General features: G+C 39.3%; 1 protein-coding gene across 1 annotated transcript in view; it reads left to right on the top strand.

The window, feature by feature from the left end:
• Positions 1–5,608: 5,608 nt before the first annotated feature.
• The window catches only part of LOC124168427, a 32,264-nt gene continuing 19,674 nt past the window's right edge, over positions 5,609–18,198 (top strand). The window contains exons 1-2 of the mRNA XM_046546648.1: positions 5,609–5,911; positions 16,221–17,053. Of these exons, the coding sequence (XP_046402604.1) occupies positions 5,824–5,911; positions 16,221–17,053 (921 nt within the window). The 5' untranslated portion in view covers positions 5,609–5,823. The remainder of the gene's footprint in view (positions 5,912–16,220; positions 17,054–18,198) is intronic.

The following is an 18,198-nucleotide window of genomic DNA, read 5'->3' as shown; positions in this document are numbered from 1 at the left end:
CATTTAGAAATGAACTCAAAAGAGTTAACAAAGAGCCTGCAATGCCAATACTTTTCAGTTTGCTTAGCAATATGTTATGTTGTACAGTATCAAAGGCTTTTTTAAAGTCTAGGTAGACTGCATCCACCTGAGAACCGCTATGCATGGAATTCATAACATAATCAGTTAAGATAGCTAGGTTGGTCGTTACTGACCTATTAGCTATAAAGCCGTGTTGTGTATCACTTATCCGATTTTTTAATAGAAAGTTAATACGCTTACATAAAATACCCTCAAATATTTTTGAAAAAACAGACAATATACTTATAGGCCTATAATTTTTTATGTCGTTTCGTTCTCCCTTTTTAAAAATAGGACACACCTTGGCAGTTTTCCATTTTGTGGGAAATACTCCACTTTTTAAAGAGTTATTAAACAACTGACATAAAGGTTGAGCTAAGATCTCTTTACAGCCTTTTACAATATACGTAGGGATATTGTCAGGACCAATAGATTTTTTGGTATCTAAACTTTGGATTGCTTCAAGCACTTCATCCATGCTAATACTAATAATGATTATATTATCATTGTTTTGGGCAAGGGTTTCATTAGCATACTTTATCTTAGAGGGATCTACTTGAGTAACATAAACAGACATAAAATATTCTTTAAATGCATTAACTATTTCTCTTGGTGAGGCAAATTCACAACCATTTAGTGTAAGCACTTCAGGGATATGACCACTAGCCTTATTTTTTCTCACAAATTTCCAAAAACTACTATAGTTCCCGTTGACAACTTCATATTTGATATTTTCCAAGTGAACACTTAAAGCTTTATTAATATCTTCTCTAACTTCTATTCTCAAAGTATTGTATTTTGATTTGTGATAACTTGACCCAGTTTTCTTGAACAGTAGTCTATGTCTATCTTTCTTCTTTATTTTTTTAATTACCTCGTAATTGTACCACGAAGGATACTTGTACTTTAATATTTTACATTTTGGAATAGATATATCAATCGCTTCATTTAGGTAACTGTAAAACATTTCCAAACCAATATTGACATCATTAGTAGATGAAATTGCGTTCCAATCTTTACTCCGCAGCTCCTCGTATAATTTCAAGTAGTTACCTCTTTTAAAGTTATATGAATTGGCAAAATCATCTTTTGTTTTTTTTGTAATACCACAGACATAATGAGCGGTTACTGCTGGGTGATAGTGATCTTCTTTAATCACTGGCAACGTACAGCGAATCACCTCAATATTACTCTCGACCACATTAGTAAGAACAAGATCAAGAAATTTTCCGTAACTGTTTTCCACATTGTTCTTCTGTTTCAGACCCAATAAGTTCATGAACATCAACAACCCAATACATAATGGCGTTTTCGTCTCAATAGATGACATGAATGAGGGGCAATTAAAGTCACCAAGGATAAATATTTCATTATTAATAATTTCACTATAGGTCAATTTGTCAAAAAAGTTAGTATATACTTCAAGCATAGCATCTGGAGGGAAATAGACAACACATAAATACACCCATTTATTATTTTTCACCTGCACCTTGATCCAAATATTTTCATCACATGTCTCTAATTCTCTTAACCTCATTGACTTATACGTATCCTTCACCATTACCATTACTCCACCACCTAGTTTTTTTCCAGTCAAAGTCTCATTTCTGTCTTTCCGATGTAATTTGTATCTGCCACTCATGCATACTTCTGAATCACTTATGTAATTATTTAACCATGTCTCACTTATACATATTATATCATGGTCAAGATCACCTAACGAGATGTTGAACATTTTTAACTTACTTCTCAAACCTCTCACATTCTGATAATAGATCGAAAGTTGTTGATTCAATGCACAAATTGTTCCATTCCGATGTTCCATCCCTGGTAAACAAGGATCGCTTCCTCATTGTAAGGTTTCTATATCAGAATCACTTCGAATGTTTATTCTATCCCCGCCTTCACTTTTGCGAACAAATATACGACCTCCGCGCACCCATAAGTACTTTACCTTACCATTTCTTTTAAGGTCTCTTGCTAGGGCATACAACCTTTTGTTTGCTTGTGTTAAAGCTTCATCTACAAAAATTGGGCAGGCCGCGTTAACATTCCCTGTGTTCAGGTGAAGGTCCGAGAGTGAAAGATTTCTCTTCACCCTCCTGGATCGAACAAATTCTTCCGCTATGCTTGACTGGGCAAAACGTACAACTAGCGGCGGATGCTTAGACCGGGTGGAATGCTTCTTCCCTACCCTATACGCAGCTTCAATATCACTCCCATCGAGTTTAATACCCAAGGCAAGACCTGTTTTACACACGATTGCTGAAGGAGCATCGTCATTTGACATCGGAACACCATGTATTTCGATAGTATTCCTGAGTGACTCTTGCTCCAAAGTATTCAACTTGTCCTCAAGGTCACAAACTCGTTTACTCAAGGCAACGTTTTCCCCAAATAATTTATCTAATTCATCACTCACTTTACTAAGGTTACATTGGACTGCTTCTATAGCTTTTGTTTGCTCACTTAGCGTCTTAGTGTGATCATGAATGACGCTATTCCACGAATTAATTAATTGTTTTAACTCACTCTGCTCATTCTGCATCACCGATATCTTCTCCAACAGTTCACGCAGCAGGATCACAAATCAAGTTTTGCGACATCATTTATAAGTATGGGAGTTTTCTACTAGCTTTTCTTTACCCCGTGAATGCTACTGTAACAAATAGATAATTCGACATATCACCACACCTACCCACCCTTCCCCAATGCTTATTCCTAGTTACGCCACTGACTAGGAACACAAATGAGTCGCTTCAATCGAGCACGTAAAGTTATGCACTGAACATATCCAATGAGAGTCAATGGCAAAGTATAAAAAAAGGGTTCGTCATCATTATCACCATGAGTAATCAATTCGGATATTGGTTTGTCGCAGCTCTCCGCTAACTTCTCCAATCAGTTCATCTTTTTACACTAACATAAATCTTTTTTTCATATCCTTCACCACCGGCTTCATATATCCCTTTCGAGGCCATCCTTTCCTCTTCTTACCGTCCATTTGTCTTAACGCTTGTTTTCAACACACCATCTTCTTTCATGATCCGGCTGATTAAGCTGTCCTGGTTTTCACGACACTTCCCTCCCATTAGTCTTAAAACTTCCATACTACTCAACGATCTATCGATTTGATGTTCAGCGCCCTTTCCTACCACCATATTTCGAAGGCTTCAAACTGAACTTAGCTACTGTTTCGTCAACTTTATATTGTAATTGTAATTATAGTAAATGTCAAATCAATACCTCACTATCCTTTTTAACGTTTGGCTACATACGCATAATTCATTTAGCTAATTCATTTTACTATAATATTTTGGCAAAGGAAAAAACAGACACAAATCCGCACCTCAGTCCGGAGTTTGGTCTGGATAGTTGTGGACAGGACTCACCTATGGCTACGCCACAAAAATGAATATCTCTGAGGCAGGGTATAAGGGGCCAATCTTAAAACCCGGATAGCCTGTCCAGGAGAGCACATATAAGAAACATTAGCGGCTAAGCCCTGAAGAAGCAAAAATAGCAACTTTTCAGGAGAGCAAAAAAAAAGATTTATTTTTTTAATTGCATATAATTTTAATTAAAATAAAAAAAAAACAAAAAAGATAAAACTGAAAAAGAAGCGTTTTTTTGCAAATAAAGATTTGATTTTTGCTTCACTTTTATTCTTTATTAACAGTATTAGCAGTATTAACTCAGATCGGCCAAATTTTGAGATAAGTACGTGTAGTTAGAATTTAGCCATCGATATGCTCGCTGGATATTCAAGGTGTGATCGGACGAGTGTGAAATATCGCCTTTCTTTTATTTTCTCATCCGAAAAACTTCCCACAACATGCTTAATGAATGCAGGCCGGTGCAGAAATAGGGGTATATAGGGCGGATATAGGGCTGGGGGGCCGCGTGGCCCCCCCACCCATATATCCGTCTATGACGCTTAAAAAATAGACAAGATTTTAATACGGTTACCGTTACGTTCGTTTTGTTTCGTGTATTACGGAGTCATTAAACTTAATAATAACAACTTCCATATCAATATAAAGAGAATATTCTCTACAGTAATTGTTGTATTTTGTTTTCAATCTAAAATATGAGAAGACCTGTTAGACCCTTGCAGGGGCGCAACGAGGCGGGGGGGAGTTTTGGGGGATAAATCCCCCCCGCAAGCAGATAAATTTTAAAATTTAAATCATTTCACTTAATCGGAAAAAATATTACTCATATGTAGAATAGTATAAGGTTTAAAAAACAATATCCCTCAGAAAGCCGTAAAACTCACCATTTTGAATCATTTCTATAAAAATTTCTGGGGGAGGGTACCCGCACTTCCCGTATTCCATACCCCTCAGTATTAGTTGCTCCTCAAACCCCCCTTAACCTTAATTCCTAGCTGCGCGCCTGGAACCTTGAGGCCCCCAGGAAAAACCCTGGATCCGCCCCTGAACCCCACCACACATCTACTGGGGCTTGCGGGGTAGTCAGTAAGTGTAGAATTCTATTCCCGAGCCCTAAAGTTAACAAGACACTTAAGTTATATGATGAAAAAAGCGGAAAATATAGTAATTAATCCATATATGTAACCCCGAAAGACGCCTGAATAGGCGTGAGGAGTTGGGAGACCGAACGTTGAGGATAATCAACCCTCGTAGTGGTAATAGCCCATGTGCCTACAATAAGCCCCATTCATACTATCCACGACCTTCATATGTACTACACAAACAAAATGTTTATTTGTTTAAACGAAGCTTTCTTTACATGAGGCCAAAAATTTACAGCTGTTTCAACAAATCCAATCCCATTATTTTTCTTCCCGGCATCACTGCTGAACATTGCTTGCATACCAAAAAAATACCAAAACTCATCTAAAAGACATTCTTGTTATAAAATCATGTAAACAGTGTTACGATTGTTTCCTGAAGGTGTTCCCGCGAACAGGCAAAAGTCCCTGGAATCGCTTTTCGGATTTCGACTACGTTCCAGGGCTTCACCTGGGGTTTGAACCCCGAACCCTGCGTCCCCCAGCCAACCTCTCATTCCAGTAGGCTACAACGCTCTTTGAAACTCGTACCCCACTCGTAAAATAAAAGATGTTTTAATGAAAGTCAGTAACTCCCTGAGAACTCTATGGAATTATTTCCTAGAAAAACAGGCATTAGGTTTAATGAGTTACATTGGATTTTCAACGCTTTTAGCCGATACGCAGTTAACAAGTACAAATTAAATGGTCTCATAATCAAAATTAGTATCAGGGATTAGTATCAAAATTAGTGTAGGTAGTGAAAATACTAATTAGATGATAATAAGGCGCCCGAGTCAGTTTTCCTACATTTCATTCACGAGAAGACTTCTTAAAAATCAAGCCTTTGCTTAGATACGAGAGATGAATTGCTATTTTTTGGGAAAGAAGAATATAGGACCCACGTCGGCCGGGCTCCATCGGGCAAGCAAAACAATCACTGATAAGCACGTCAATCACAATCCATCGACAAACAAAAGAACACGATTCCCGAATCATTCCTCTTTTATTCACCCTAAGAGCAGAGTCTCCATCTCTCAGCATTTGCCGGAGTCAAGAGCAATGTTTGCCTCCAGCACAGCCTTTCCCCTTTAACGACGTTCAAGGACATTCAACTGGGAGCGCTGTGGCTCTTCGACGACGGAGCGCTGCTGCGGACTACGCGACCGTTTCATAACTTGAATTTATTTTTCACTCGTCCCGACCTTGCGAAGGAACTAGGAAGCGCGGAGGGGAGCGGTTGTTTGATGCTCTACTGCTGCTGGCGGTGCGAAGCCGGGAAGCAGACATCACGACAAGTAATTGGCCTGCCTCACCCTCGGGGAAAAATGAAACGTAAGTCCTGCATACGTAATAACATTTATGCCATTTCGATATATCGAGTGTTCGAAAACAATATCGAAGTCTTGGACCAAGGGGACTGCGTAGAGGAGGCCCAATTCCATCCCATTGAAGGCTGATTTCTGTTGCCAATTCGGTTGGATTGTTATCGGTTTTCAAAAATGTCCGCGGCGCGGTGATGAGTGCAATGCGATCCTTTTTTCCCAATAATTTTCAGTACGATGTTGGTAATTGGAAGGAATGACAATGAATTTAATCAGTCACATCATCATGAATGTAAATTTCTATTAACACCCCTAATTGTACCTCATTTCCCATTGAATCTCGGATCACTTTGTCCGTCAGCGACGCGAGTGGCGACTTTTGTAAGCCCATTTAAATGCACGGTGGGTGACAGCCAAGGAGGTTTAAATATAGTGGAGGGGGCACCACAGGTTCCGTGGGTGGAGCGGAGTGTGGCATGAATGGGGGTGCTTGAGTAGGTTAAGCCACCTACTTTGACCAAAACATTGGCAATCCCATATCTGTAAATGGTTACCATTAGGTGAATTTTTGGCCACAAGTCGTAAATATATTAAGATAAACTGTGGAACGCACAATGTAAACCTTTTTTTCTTGCTTCATAGGTAGGCTAAGTGAAGGAATTTCTCAAACATTTTTTTCCGAGGGAAAAGTTATTATCAATCACCACGGTTACGTTCTACAGTGGAAACGAGACTCCAGGGCGGGCTCGCAAGGTTACACTCCTGGGGCAGGGCCTGTAGGCGCGAGCTTTTTACCTCTGCATTCAGAAGGGGAGGGACGGGAAGGAACAAAGAAGGAGGCGCCGCCGCGATAGGAGCCCGACGACGCCTCCTGGGAGTTTTACGAGAGTTAACTAGTTATTTAACTGCACTTATACTGTTATTTAATTATATTATAGCCAACGAAAATCTAACAATTACAGTAAAAAAGTATATTTTCAAGGTTATTCCCACCAGCAAAGTTGTAACCGGACACAGAGTTTATACATTATTAGAAGTACCGCGAATGATGGAAAAACTCCGTTAACAGTCAGCGCATAAATGCTAACAATTATGGTAGCATTTTTCACTTAATATTGCGCATTTACAGAGCAAAACTCAGCCACCTCAAAATATCAGTCGGATACTAATTGTTAGACCAAAAATTGTCAGACTAAAATGGCGGAACTTTGACCACGCCAAAAACTCGGAGACAGCGCCTCCAGATATCTATTTACAACCTCCTTAGTGACAGCACATTTAGAGGCCGGCTTGAGGATCCTCAAAATATAATTACGGTTATAAAATTTGTACAAACTTTAGGATTTAAATAAGAGCTATACAGACGGTGAGTCAACTGAAACGCGTGAGTCATAATTAAGTCCTAGTAAGTGCTATTTTTTCTATTAATATCGAGGTTTCGATGCTCATTATGTAATATTCGTGAGTTGTACAATGTTATAGTCGCTGATGGCTCCCCAGGTTAATGGTGCAACACGAGTGCTTTATTGTCGGCTTCGAGTGGTAAAGCATGAATTCCAAGTTCATTTTTTCCGTCTATAGCTACAGCGATCGCTCCAATTATGACGGAAAAATGACCGTTACACTCATTCATTTTCCACGATAGTTCCAGGGATGGAGATCTCGTCCATCTTTTCATCATTCAGCACGTCCCTTTTCCGTAGCTTGCATACCTGGTGCAGTCACTGGTGCCTGCCGTCTTTCAGCCAATCAGAACGCACGGCTGCCAACAACGATTGTAACGCCACGCTTGGCTTTTAATTGAATGACAGTTGTAAATACGGAAAATGAACGGAATAAGCTTGGAAAAAGGGACGGTGGCAATGACCTTGTGATTCAGAAAATGATGGCTCAAGCGATCACTGTTTTGGTCCCTGAAAACCTATCGCTTGAGCTATCATTGTAAGGGATGGAAAAACCGCTAGAGTGATTGAGGCTTTATCTATTATCGACAGCTGCTAATTTTCGATGATAATCATTTACTTTCATATAGGTGTCGATTTTTGTCAGACAGTCGGCGAGCATAAATAAAACGAAGACAAAGATACGAAGTTAACAACTGATTATCCGCAGGTCACCGACATCAACAACTATAGATAACCATAATCTCCATACCTACTTTATAACTTCAAATAAATATCTAGGTACTATATAATGACAATCGCCGTATACTTGGCTGTAAATCAGCAGATCAGCTGATGATATCTGCCATATTTGAAATGACCTCGGCCGGTATGTTTTACCTATGAAATTGTCGATTAGACTCATAAAAACTTCGTGTGTAAGCAAAAGATAAAATTTCGGCTAAAGTACTGTCGCAGACGAGTTCAATAACCGATTCACTAAATTGCTAAAAGTTAGTAATCGGTCAAATAAATGGTTCAAATCTGATTGTATTCGAATATCCATCGAGATCTGTAGGATTGCGGGTTCTCAATATTTTGTTTACGATTAGAGATAGAGTACTGTATTCTGCATACCGTAGTGAGAGAGGGTTCAATTAACTGATAACTTAAATCTTCAGTCAACAATATAGCCCATCGATTGTTTGTTGTCGTCGACAATCGGCGGCAAGAATTGCCCATCGAACTAACGTAGGTGGCTATGGAATCAAAACAATGGAGTGAAAATTCGGAAACACGATTGTTGGTTGTTATGCACCACTCTAGGGAGCAATGTATCTAGATTGCAGCCCGTGTGACCTTGCAAATACGTACTACTCTCCAAGGACGTGCCCAGGATCATAACTATGGGGGGGAGGGGACAAGCCATGCTCTAGGGGGTGGGCAAGGAAAGTTGTGACATTTTAGCATGGAAAAGGTGAACGGAATCAACATTGTAAGAAAATTATAACAGCGCTTTATTAGTTTATGAATTAATTCCTTGAAAAAATAGTTTTATTTTAGTTACATATCTTATACTAATACATATCATTTTTCGTGGGTTTAAAGAAAATTTGTTTAACACTTTCGTTTCAATTCGGTACTGATTTTGCTAAAAAAAAACTGTGATTTTTGCTTTTAGGGGGGCGGAGTAGCTGCCCCCCCCACCCCCCCCGCCCCTCGCTGGGTACGGTCATGCTACTCTCATGTATTTTAGTTGAGAATGTGTGAATACTTCAATTGAAATATATGAGAATTTTAGTTGAAAAAACTTCTCGTCAGGCACATAGGAAATTGATATTCTAAGTCGCAATCCCATGTTATGAGATGAGAAAAATATTTTAATAAAATTTAATAAATCATTAATGACAATTAAAGTTTTTGTTACACATCATTACTACAAAAAATTTTATTAATTTTGATATGAGTATTTGCAAAAAATCAATACGGGAGTAGTATGGGAACTTAATTTATGTACATTTAAAAACATTAAAATGGCCAATAAAATAACATGTACATCATATGGACTAATGTCTTGACTTCAACTGTGCCAAGTTTGAACTTCCGCAGCAAAAAAAAAGCAATAGGAAGGTTTTGGCTACGTTTTTTTCCACGCCATACTACAGTGTACACTGTCGTTTATAACCAATAAGCAAATGCACCTCAATAGGGTGGTTTCCTATTATTTTTTTATTGCTTTAATCGAAAGATTATTACTCCTGGAGTACGTATTTCACGGTTTTAGATTTTTAAACGACAGCATCTATTTTTCGCGATTAAATGAAAAGTGAAAATTTTCAAGCGCGCGAAAACGCGACGCTTAAGTATGAATGTCGGGAAATATCCCCGTACGTCGTATTTCTGGTTCCCCCTCCCGCCCGGTGAGGTGACCTTGAGGCGAGGCTTAGCGCTGATACGTCGCAGGATGCTAGCGGATAGCTGAGTACCTTGCTGAAAGGTAGCGCTTGGCTTAAAAAAGGTTTATTAATACCTTATCAAACGAAGAAAACTTTCCGAACTTAGCCAGTTTTAATAGGTGATTATTAAGACACGTTTCCCTGAGCTCTGTGCCTCATGCATGCATTGGTAACCTCAGACGATGTATAACTCCTATCCTCTCGTGTAGAAACTAGGTCCCTGTGACGTCATGCGGAGTGGAATCGCATGGGCGCCAATCTGGCCTTTTTCAAATGAGGATAAAATTTGACCCTTGCCATTCGTCTAAACCGGTATTTCAAAAGCCAAATAATTTGTGTATTATGAATACACTAATGGTGGGTAATGAATCGCAATCAATGCCTTTCGTTTTCTTTGATGAAGGAAACTACCCTATTACAATTGTCTCGCCAATAGTTGTCGAGGTTTTTTAGGGTATAGTCCATGTAACTTATATTCTAAAAATCGCAATTTTGTTGTCGGAATTTCATCCAAAATGTATGAGTTGAGGAAAAAAAATCGAAGTTGTGCGATTTTCAATGTATTTAAAAGTAGCGCTATTTTAGAGGTCCTTCTCAATATGGCAAAATGCGCAATTTCTGGACTTAAGTTGGGGCGGGCGTATCAGTATTCCATTGTTTAGAGTTCAGTGGTAGCAGGACTTCCATTCCTTAGGAGAGCGAAGGATGCAATGAACGATGCAACGAGACAAACCAGACTCTTGGCGCAACAAGGACACGACGTGATGTCACCGACGTGGCATCCTGTGATTCAAAATTGCGAACACATATATTCTTTCAACTGAGACCCAATACGAATCCGTGCAATATGATTATTATCTAAAATAGATAAGCTCCTAAATTCCTATATTATTATCTCAAATAGATAAGCTCCTAAATGCCAATACATACCTAGTACTTAATATTTTTTTAACTGGCGACCGCAAACTATTTTCATACTGATACCAGGTACTGTTTAGATATCGGATGACGCCTTCACACATTCCAAAATGAAATATTCGAAATGCGTGGTGGCCCCAAAAAAGGAACCGCCCCCCCTTCTCTGAATTAGTGAAATTCACTAGCCTGTGGCCAAGAAAATTAATCTTGACTAAAATCAAATTAGAAACTTATTAATCCTGACTTAAATTAAATTAGCAATTTAATCCTGACATATAAATTATCAATTTCTAACTTGCATAAATTAAATTATTTTGAAACTTAATCTCGACTTGAATTGAATTATCAAATAAATCCAGAATAAAACGATCATTTTTCCCGAGCTATTTCAAGCATACCTACAATGACAAGTTGGGTGCGCTGTTTGGTATATCGATGTTTGAGTGTCGACTATTCGTGTTTGAGGAATAGAATAAACCATGATTCCCATATCTAAACGATTCAAAGAAGTAAATTTAGCATATTCATGTTCGACAGTAATCGGGTAAACTCTCATTCAGCTGTTTCCAGCTTGCCCATCAACACATCCTCCCATAATCGTCCCGGGGGCGAACAGGAGGGGAGTAACAGGGATCATTAACACCCCAATGTTACCAATCAAAAAGTTTTATTTATATAAGCGATTGTAAAAATTATATATATATTATACTTCATTAGTTTAATAGTTTATGTGTCCTTGTAAAGGAGTAGAGGGAGAGTTAATGAATGTGCATGGCTGCAAGTCCCAAAGATGAGGGAAGTTTGATTTGGTTTTATCGTATAGCATAGCTCTCCCTACTGTAAACTCGCCTCTCTGCCGGTGGGGGGGGGGGGTATTCCACGCTCCCCAGACCCTGGTCATGACACCCTCCCCCAAATTTGAGGCTGAATCCGACCCTGAAGCTAAACTCACCATTGAGCATACAGAGATTTTCTCTTAGATACCATCCATAGGAGGACGAGCGTCAATGACAGAAAATTCTTACCGATTTCCCATTATTTGTGAAAGTCGTGTTTTCCTCCCTGACCACCTGTCGCCAACAATAAATCTCAGTTCTACATCTACATCTACATAATACCCCGCAAGCCGCCTAAAAGGCGTGTGGCTGGGAGTGTTGGGACACCAGCCGTTTACAGCTAAAAAAATGAAGTGCTCGAAGGAAGTTGGGACTAGCGTTTATTTAAGTCCTTTATGGTTCGGGGGAAAAACGAATTCCCATATCTATCCGTTCGGCAAAACATCTCTCTTAATTTATCGCTTCTCTCAGACCTGGAAATATAGTGTGGCTCTAATATTATGTTCTCTGTGTCGCTCTTAAAGATATCCATTCTCAATTGTTCAAGCAATCTAAGCCTAGCGCGCAGCCTCCGAGTCTCCAGCGGCTCCCAGCCTAATTCGCTTAACATCTGGGTAACACTCTACGCCCGCAGCAGTTTTTGACGAAACGCGCAGCCTTCCTTTGTATTTTATTCAGTTCGCGGATTAAGTCTTTCTACACCGGATCCCATACGCTCGCTGCATATTCAAGGTGTGGTCGGACGAGAGCGAAATAGCACCTTTCTTTTACTTTCTCATCCGAAAATCTTCCCACAATACGCTTGACGAATCCTAATTTCTTCAGGGCTATGCCGCAAATATTCTTTATATGTGTTCCCCACGTGAGGTTCGACGTTATCGTAACTCCCAGTTGCTGAACAATTACTCAGTGAATCAACTCGAAGGGTGGTTTGTTGGACCATCATACTTGCGACAGTTTACCTCTAGGATAAATATGCATAGACTTGGTAAAATACCCTCTGCATGCGTTTTTTAATAACTTATTACACAAATACATATGTAAATACAATGTATATGGAAATATAAACTATCTGCATGAGTTATTTGGCATGTTACGACTTACTACGATACTTTTCTTACTAAGTTAATAAGACACTTATTACGATAAATTTACGTTTTTCTATTGCTAACTAGTAGTTTCATTATGGTTGCATGTTCGTTACCTTAGAATTTACCTCATTTCTGGCCTACCCGCACGTCGTTGTCCTGTTTGGTTGGCCTATGTCCAGCGAACAAGCGCGTATCCGATTAAGGCTAGGAAGAGTTCTGCATGCCTGGTGCGGAATCAGCCCATGCAAGACACCCTGGTGGTATATGTAAGCAAAGTAAAAAAAAGCACTGCAGAAACAAGTGACTTTGTACGCTGTAACACGCACGGGAGCAAAGATATATGCACCTAAGGATGAAGTTTGCCATGAAAAAATATATGAGTATATACTTCTATAATATAAGTAAAGTATATGAATGCATGATAGTTGTGTGGTAACCCCAAATTCTCGCCATTTTGAACAAAATTTCCGAAAACTGAATCCCTCTTTTAAAGAACTCAACTGAAAACTTGAAAATGGGGTCACTCAAAAAACATAAAATATGCCTCAACATGAATAGATAGCCATTTCCACAAATTTCACGTCATTGCGCTCCTATTTTTCGCATACGTCAGATTCCTTCGAATAACAACCGGGTATCTGGATATGGACGATGTCGGTGGACAACTGACCAGTTGGCGCCGCCTGGCTTCCTTAACGTTCGTAATGTATTGACGGAATTTTCTTGGAAATGCGTTGAGCTGCTTGTTTTGGACTAGCGACGGCTCCGACCAGAATAGGTCAGCTGCATGGCTCGAGAAACTGATAACAGCCAAAACAACGCACGCGAAGGATTCCTTAGGTAATGCATCATCCGCTATCTGAACTGCTATTCAGGGAACGGTTATAAAATTTGTACACACTATGCGATTTAAATAAGATCTATACAGACTGTGAGTCAACTGAAACGCGTGAGTCGTAATTAAGTCCTAGTAAGTGCTATTTTTCTGTTAATATCGAGGTTTCGATGCTCAGCCAACATTTTATATAAGCGGATAACACATTTATTTTATATGTAATTATTTTTTTTTCAAAATCCGCGTTTTTCGGGGATTTGCAATGGCACATAAAATTTACATCGGAAGACATGGCTGCACAACTATTAGGGTGGCTAATTTGGGTCCAACGAGTAGCATGACGCTCTATTGAGGAAGGGACCGAAAGATGCCACGTTATAGTGGCTGTTCTGCATTTTGAATAATAGGTCGCGACAAAATTGCTTTTTAATCGTATTCTAACGATGTAGTACCCAATGAACCTCTAGTTCCCAATGAACCTCATAAAAATGCCTCCCGCAGAGGAACTGATGCGTCGTTTAGACGTCCAAACAATTTTCTGAATTTAGCACTTATGAGAATTGACTTTTTACACTTGAGAATTTTTCCGAAACCCATTTATATTGCTCCGTATGTTCAGTGAAAAAGTTAATTTCCTTTCAAATAGAATTATGTACACTCATTTTGCTGATTCTTTTCTGGTGTTAGTGTATGGGACATTCCATCTCATATCACTCAATATAAATAAAATATGTTGCTCAGCTTTTTTAATTTTTCTGATTTTTTTATCATTGATTCCACATAAGTAGAAAATCGCAAAACACTATTTGAAAAAAATTTACAAGCCATCCTTTTTTTTGGCGGCCATTTTTAAAAGGGCGGCTGCGCAAATTTTGATGAAAAACTTGATTTGCATAAAGTTTAATTTCGAAGCTATTTCAAAAGATATCAGAATAATTGAAAAACCAGTGTGTTCAGCATGAAAATAAATTTAGAAAACCATTTTTAATGTTTATCTATCATAACAGAAAATCAGTCAAAATTTTCCTATAGAAATTCAGGAAAAATTTGTCAATGCTAACATTTTAACGCCATACATTTTTATGAAGGAAACGAGGCTCACTAATAAATGTTGAATAGTTAGAAAACTACTTGCAGTATAAGGTTTAGTACAGAGAATGCACTCGATTTTCTGTAGAGGTTGTCAAACAATGCCGACAGTCGTTTAAGTCGTTTTTCGCAGGTCAATATCTAAAAAGGGACTGAATGAAAACAGGTGAAAATTTTACACATGAAAATATCTCACAAAAAATTATGACTGAGACTGTACTACATTTAGAGTAGTGGAGTCGTGAATTTCAGAAAAATCGCAACCATTCTACATGCTCCTGCAGTGCAAACAAGGGCTCGGGCAGTGCAAGATAGCGCTCAATGGCTTGATTAAATAATTACATAAACAATAAGTTTTTACTAAAACATTAAAATTACATTTAAAATTGTATCAGGAAAATTAAAAATGTAGAGCAACATTGCCTGGGTGATTTGATATGTATTGACCCGTATGCAACCTAACAACTCCTTAATGTATCATAATCTAAACCTAATTGAAAAATTTGGAAATTGCAATTCCACCTTATTCCACAAAGCACACCATATTTAATATGATCATAGGCTTTCCCAGGGAGCTAGTTACGGGAATTCTTCCGGGGTTCTCCAACGAGTCAAGTTTTCCAAGGGCGACGTTCAAACGATAGAATCGCGTATCGTCAATATCATTCATGCTTGCACTGCCCTCATCAACTCATCCGTCCCGATGACGAAGCACGTATCGAACTTATCGAGACGTCGCGTCGGCCGTGGAAAACTTGAACCGGTGTAAAGCCCGTTCAGAATTCCTCCCCCTCATTTGTTACTAGTAAATAATAAATACGCAAACGTTTATTATCGTGGACTCATTAGTCCTTAAGACATTGATGAATGAAAAACCAAAATAATTCTTGCATTTATATATCCAACGAATGAATAAATCAATAAGAAATACAACTCAAAAATATTGAATAATGTGAATAGATAATATAACAATACATAGAGTGAATGATTAGTCGTAGCAGTATTGTGATTTAGGGTGCGTCGACGGCTAGGTCATTTCGCACCGCTACTATATCATTTAATTCTGATGTTTCAATGGAATTATAATAAAAAGATAGCCACTGTACATTTTGACTTCGTTAAAGGGTGAGTAAGCTTAAAGTTTATTAAGAAGACTTACTTCCTTGAGGAAACGAAGGGTATTATTGAAATTGGTAGGGTGGTCCCCTAGAAGGGATTTTAGGTCTCCACCTAGATCAATCCGTTTCCGCGCGTCGCGGTACTTATCACATTCTATGAGGATATATCGAATACCTAATGGGCATCTATAATCATTGCATTGGGGAGGTTCCTTATCTTCAGTAAATAGATATGTATGAGTCAGAGGGCAGTGCCCTATTCTCAACCGTGTGATTACTACCTCCTCTCTCCGAAAGACCAGAGAAACCAGACCAGTAGGTGTCCGGTTTAACGATTTGATTCTCGGGTGCGATTTCAGGCTGCGTAAAGTGTATCCTGTTTCGTACTCGGTACACCCCCCTTGGATGACTCCCACTCTGGTTGTTAATATGTTTTACGAACTCAATCGAAGAGTGAATGATAGTACAAAAATATAAAATGTACAACAATCGATTTCTCTTTTCACTTCAGCATGTTGGACTTTATTAAATTGTAAACTTTTCTTTTAAAACTTGCCATGGATTTAAGCCATCATGTAAAAACTTGTCTTGCAGTGATGTGCTGCACGATTCGGAGCATCGCCTGGGCTGCGGTCCTCATGGTTGCCCTTCTAAAGGCAGAAGATACAAGGGCAGCGAACATCCTGGGTCTCTTCCCCATCAGCAGCCGGAGTCACAACAATGTCTACAGCACCATAACAAGGGCGCTGGCTCAGAGGGGACACCGTTTCACCGTGGTGACGTCCCAACCTCTTGACTCGCCACCACCCAACTACCAACAGATAGACGTAGGCCATCTGGTGAACCACCTCATCGGATTCAACGACACCAAAGAAACGGGACCCTTGAAACTCTTCAGCAAGCTCGGGGACATGATTGACGACATTTGTGGAGTGTTGAAGTACGAAAAGGTGCACGATCTTATCAAAAATGGAGGCGAAAAGAATTTCGATCTCATTATAATGAGCAATTTCTTTTCCGAGTGTTTTTATCCTTTCGGGCACATCTACAAGGTTCCCATCGTCATGATCTCGCCGTCCGGAGCGATGCCTTCGACGTACAGCGCGATCGGGAACTTCAGGCTGCCCTCTTTCTACGCCGAGCCTTTGATAGGGTACAGTGACACGATGAACTTTAAGGAGAGGCTCCTGAACACGATGCTCTTCGTCGGTTTCTCTGGCTTTTACAAATACTACATCCAAGGCAAGATGGAGATTGTGATGCGGGAGGCGTTCGGCGAGGACACACCGTCGATTTCTGAGCTTGAGCAGCACGTCAGTCTCGCCCTCCTGAACAACCACTTCGCCCTCAACCAAGCAAGGTCAACTGTACCGAGCATGGTCGAGGTTGGGGGACTGCATATCAAGCCACCGAAAGAACTGCCAAAGGTGAGGTATTTTGTTATCCCTTAACCAGTGACGCGAAACATTTGTTACACTACCAGTGACGTGCGGTCTTGGAGACCGCAATAAATCAAATATTCATAAAATGTTGCAACGCCATTGCTATTGTTTTGTTTAATTTTTGTTTGAATGATCAACTATTCTTAAACTAATATTAAAATTTTTACACTCCCAATACGAACCAATTTGTCATTAAAAATTGTGATTTGAAGCAGGCTCAACTGAAAACTGATGCCCAAAACACTTGAGTTATAATTATTCTATTTATGCATCAATATGTTGCCAAATTAAAAAAAAGTCTTTAATGCTAAAGTTGGAAGGCTAAGTAGTAAGTGGCTATGGAATTTATCCAGCTTATTCCTTTCTTGATGCTTTCTTATGCTAGCGACGTACGGTCTCACAGACCGCTAATCGAATTGAAATTCAAATTTACATAATTTAATAAAATGAACATTAATTTTTAAGAGTGGGATGTCCTTTTTATGCAAAAATATGAAGCTAACGAGAATTATAGATATTTTGAAATATTAATTTTGAAAATATTCATAATTTTAGAAACGCAGCGGTCTCTCAGACCGCACGTCACCGGTTAAGGGTTAAGTATCATAAGCATATATCTACATAATCTCCTGCGAGACAATTTCTACATTTATATACTACCTCGCAAGCCGCCACACAATGGGCGTATAGCGAGGGGGGTGGGGGGTGTTAGGACACAATCAGATAACAAAGAAAGAGGAACCGCTGTAACGAAGTTCCACCTAAAATTTCTTTAAGTCCTTACGCTATGCTGCGCTGAAATTTCGCGGGCTTTGATTGTAGGTATTTAGTCCCCAGCTGTTTTAGATGTCTACTGAGAAATTCTGCACTTTCGATGGTTTCAATTGATTAATTTTCTCGGTATGATTATGGCATAGCGTCGTAAGCTAGATAAAATGGGGGTGGGAAGGGATAAGGGCAGTCTTGCGGACTTTGTGCTTGGCGGATGGTGATGGGGTATAATCCCAAAGGGATGTTAGGAGTTCATTGTTCGTAGCACGGAAGGATTTCTCGAACCGGGGAAGATATGATTTCAAAATGTCTTTAAGTCCTTAATTTTTCGGGGGGGAAAACGAATTACCATGGCTATA

Source organism: Ischnura elegans, chromosome 11 (assembly GCF_921293095.1).
Source record: "Ischnura elegans chromosome 11, ioIscEleg1.1, whole genome shotgun sequence".
Classification (NCBI taxonomy): Eukaryota; Metazoa; Arthropoda; class Insecta; order Odonata; family Coenagrionidae; genus Ischnura; species Ischnura elegans.
The sequence above is the reverse complement of the archived record's forward strand: the minus strand, read 5'-3'. Positions and strand labels throughout refer to the sequence as shown.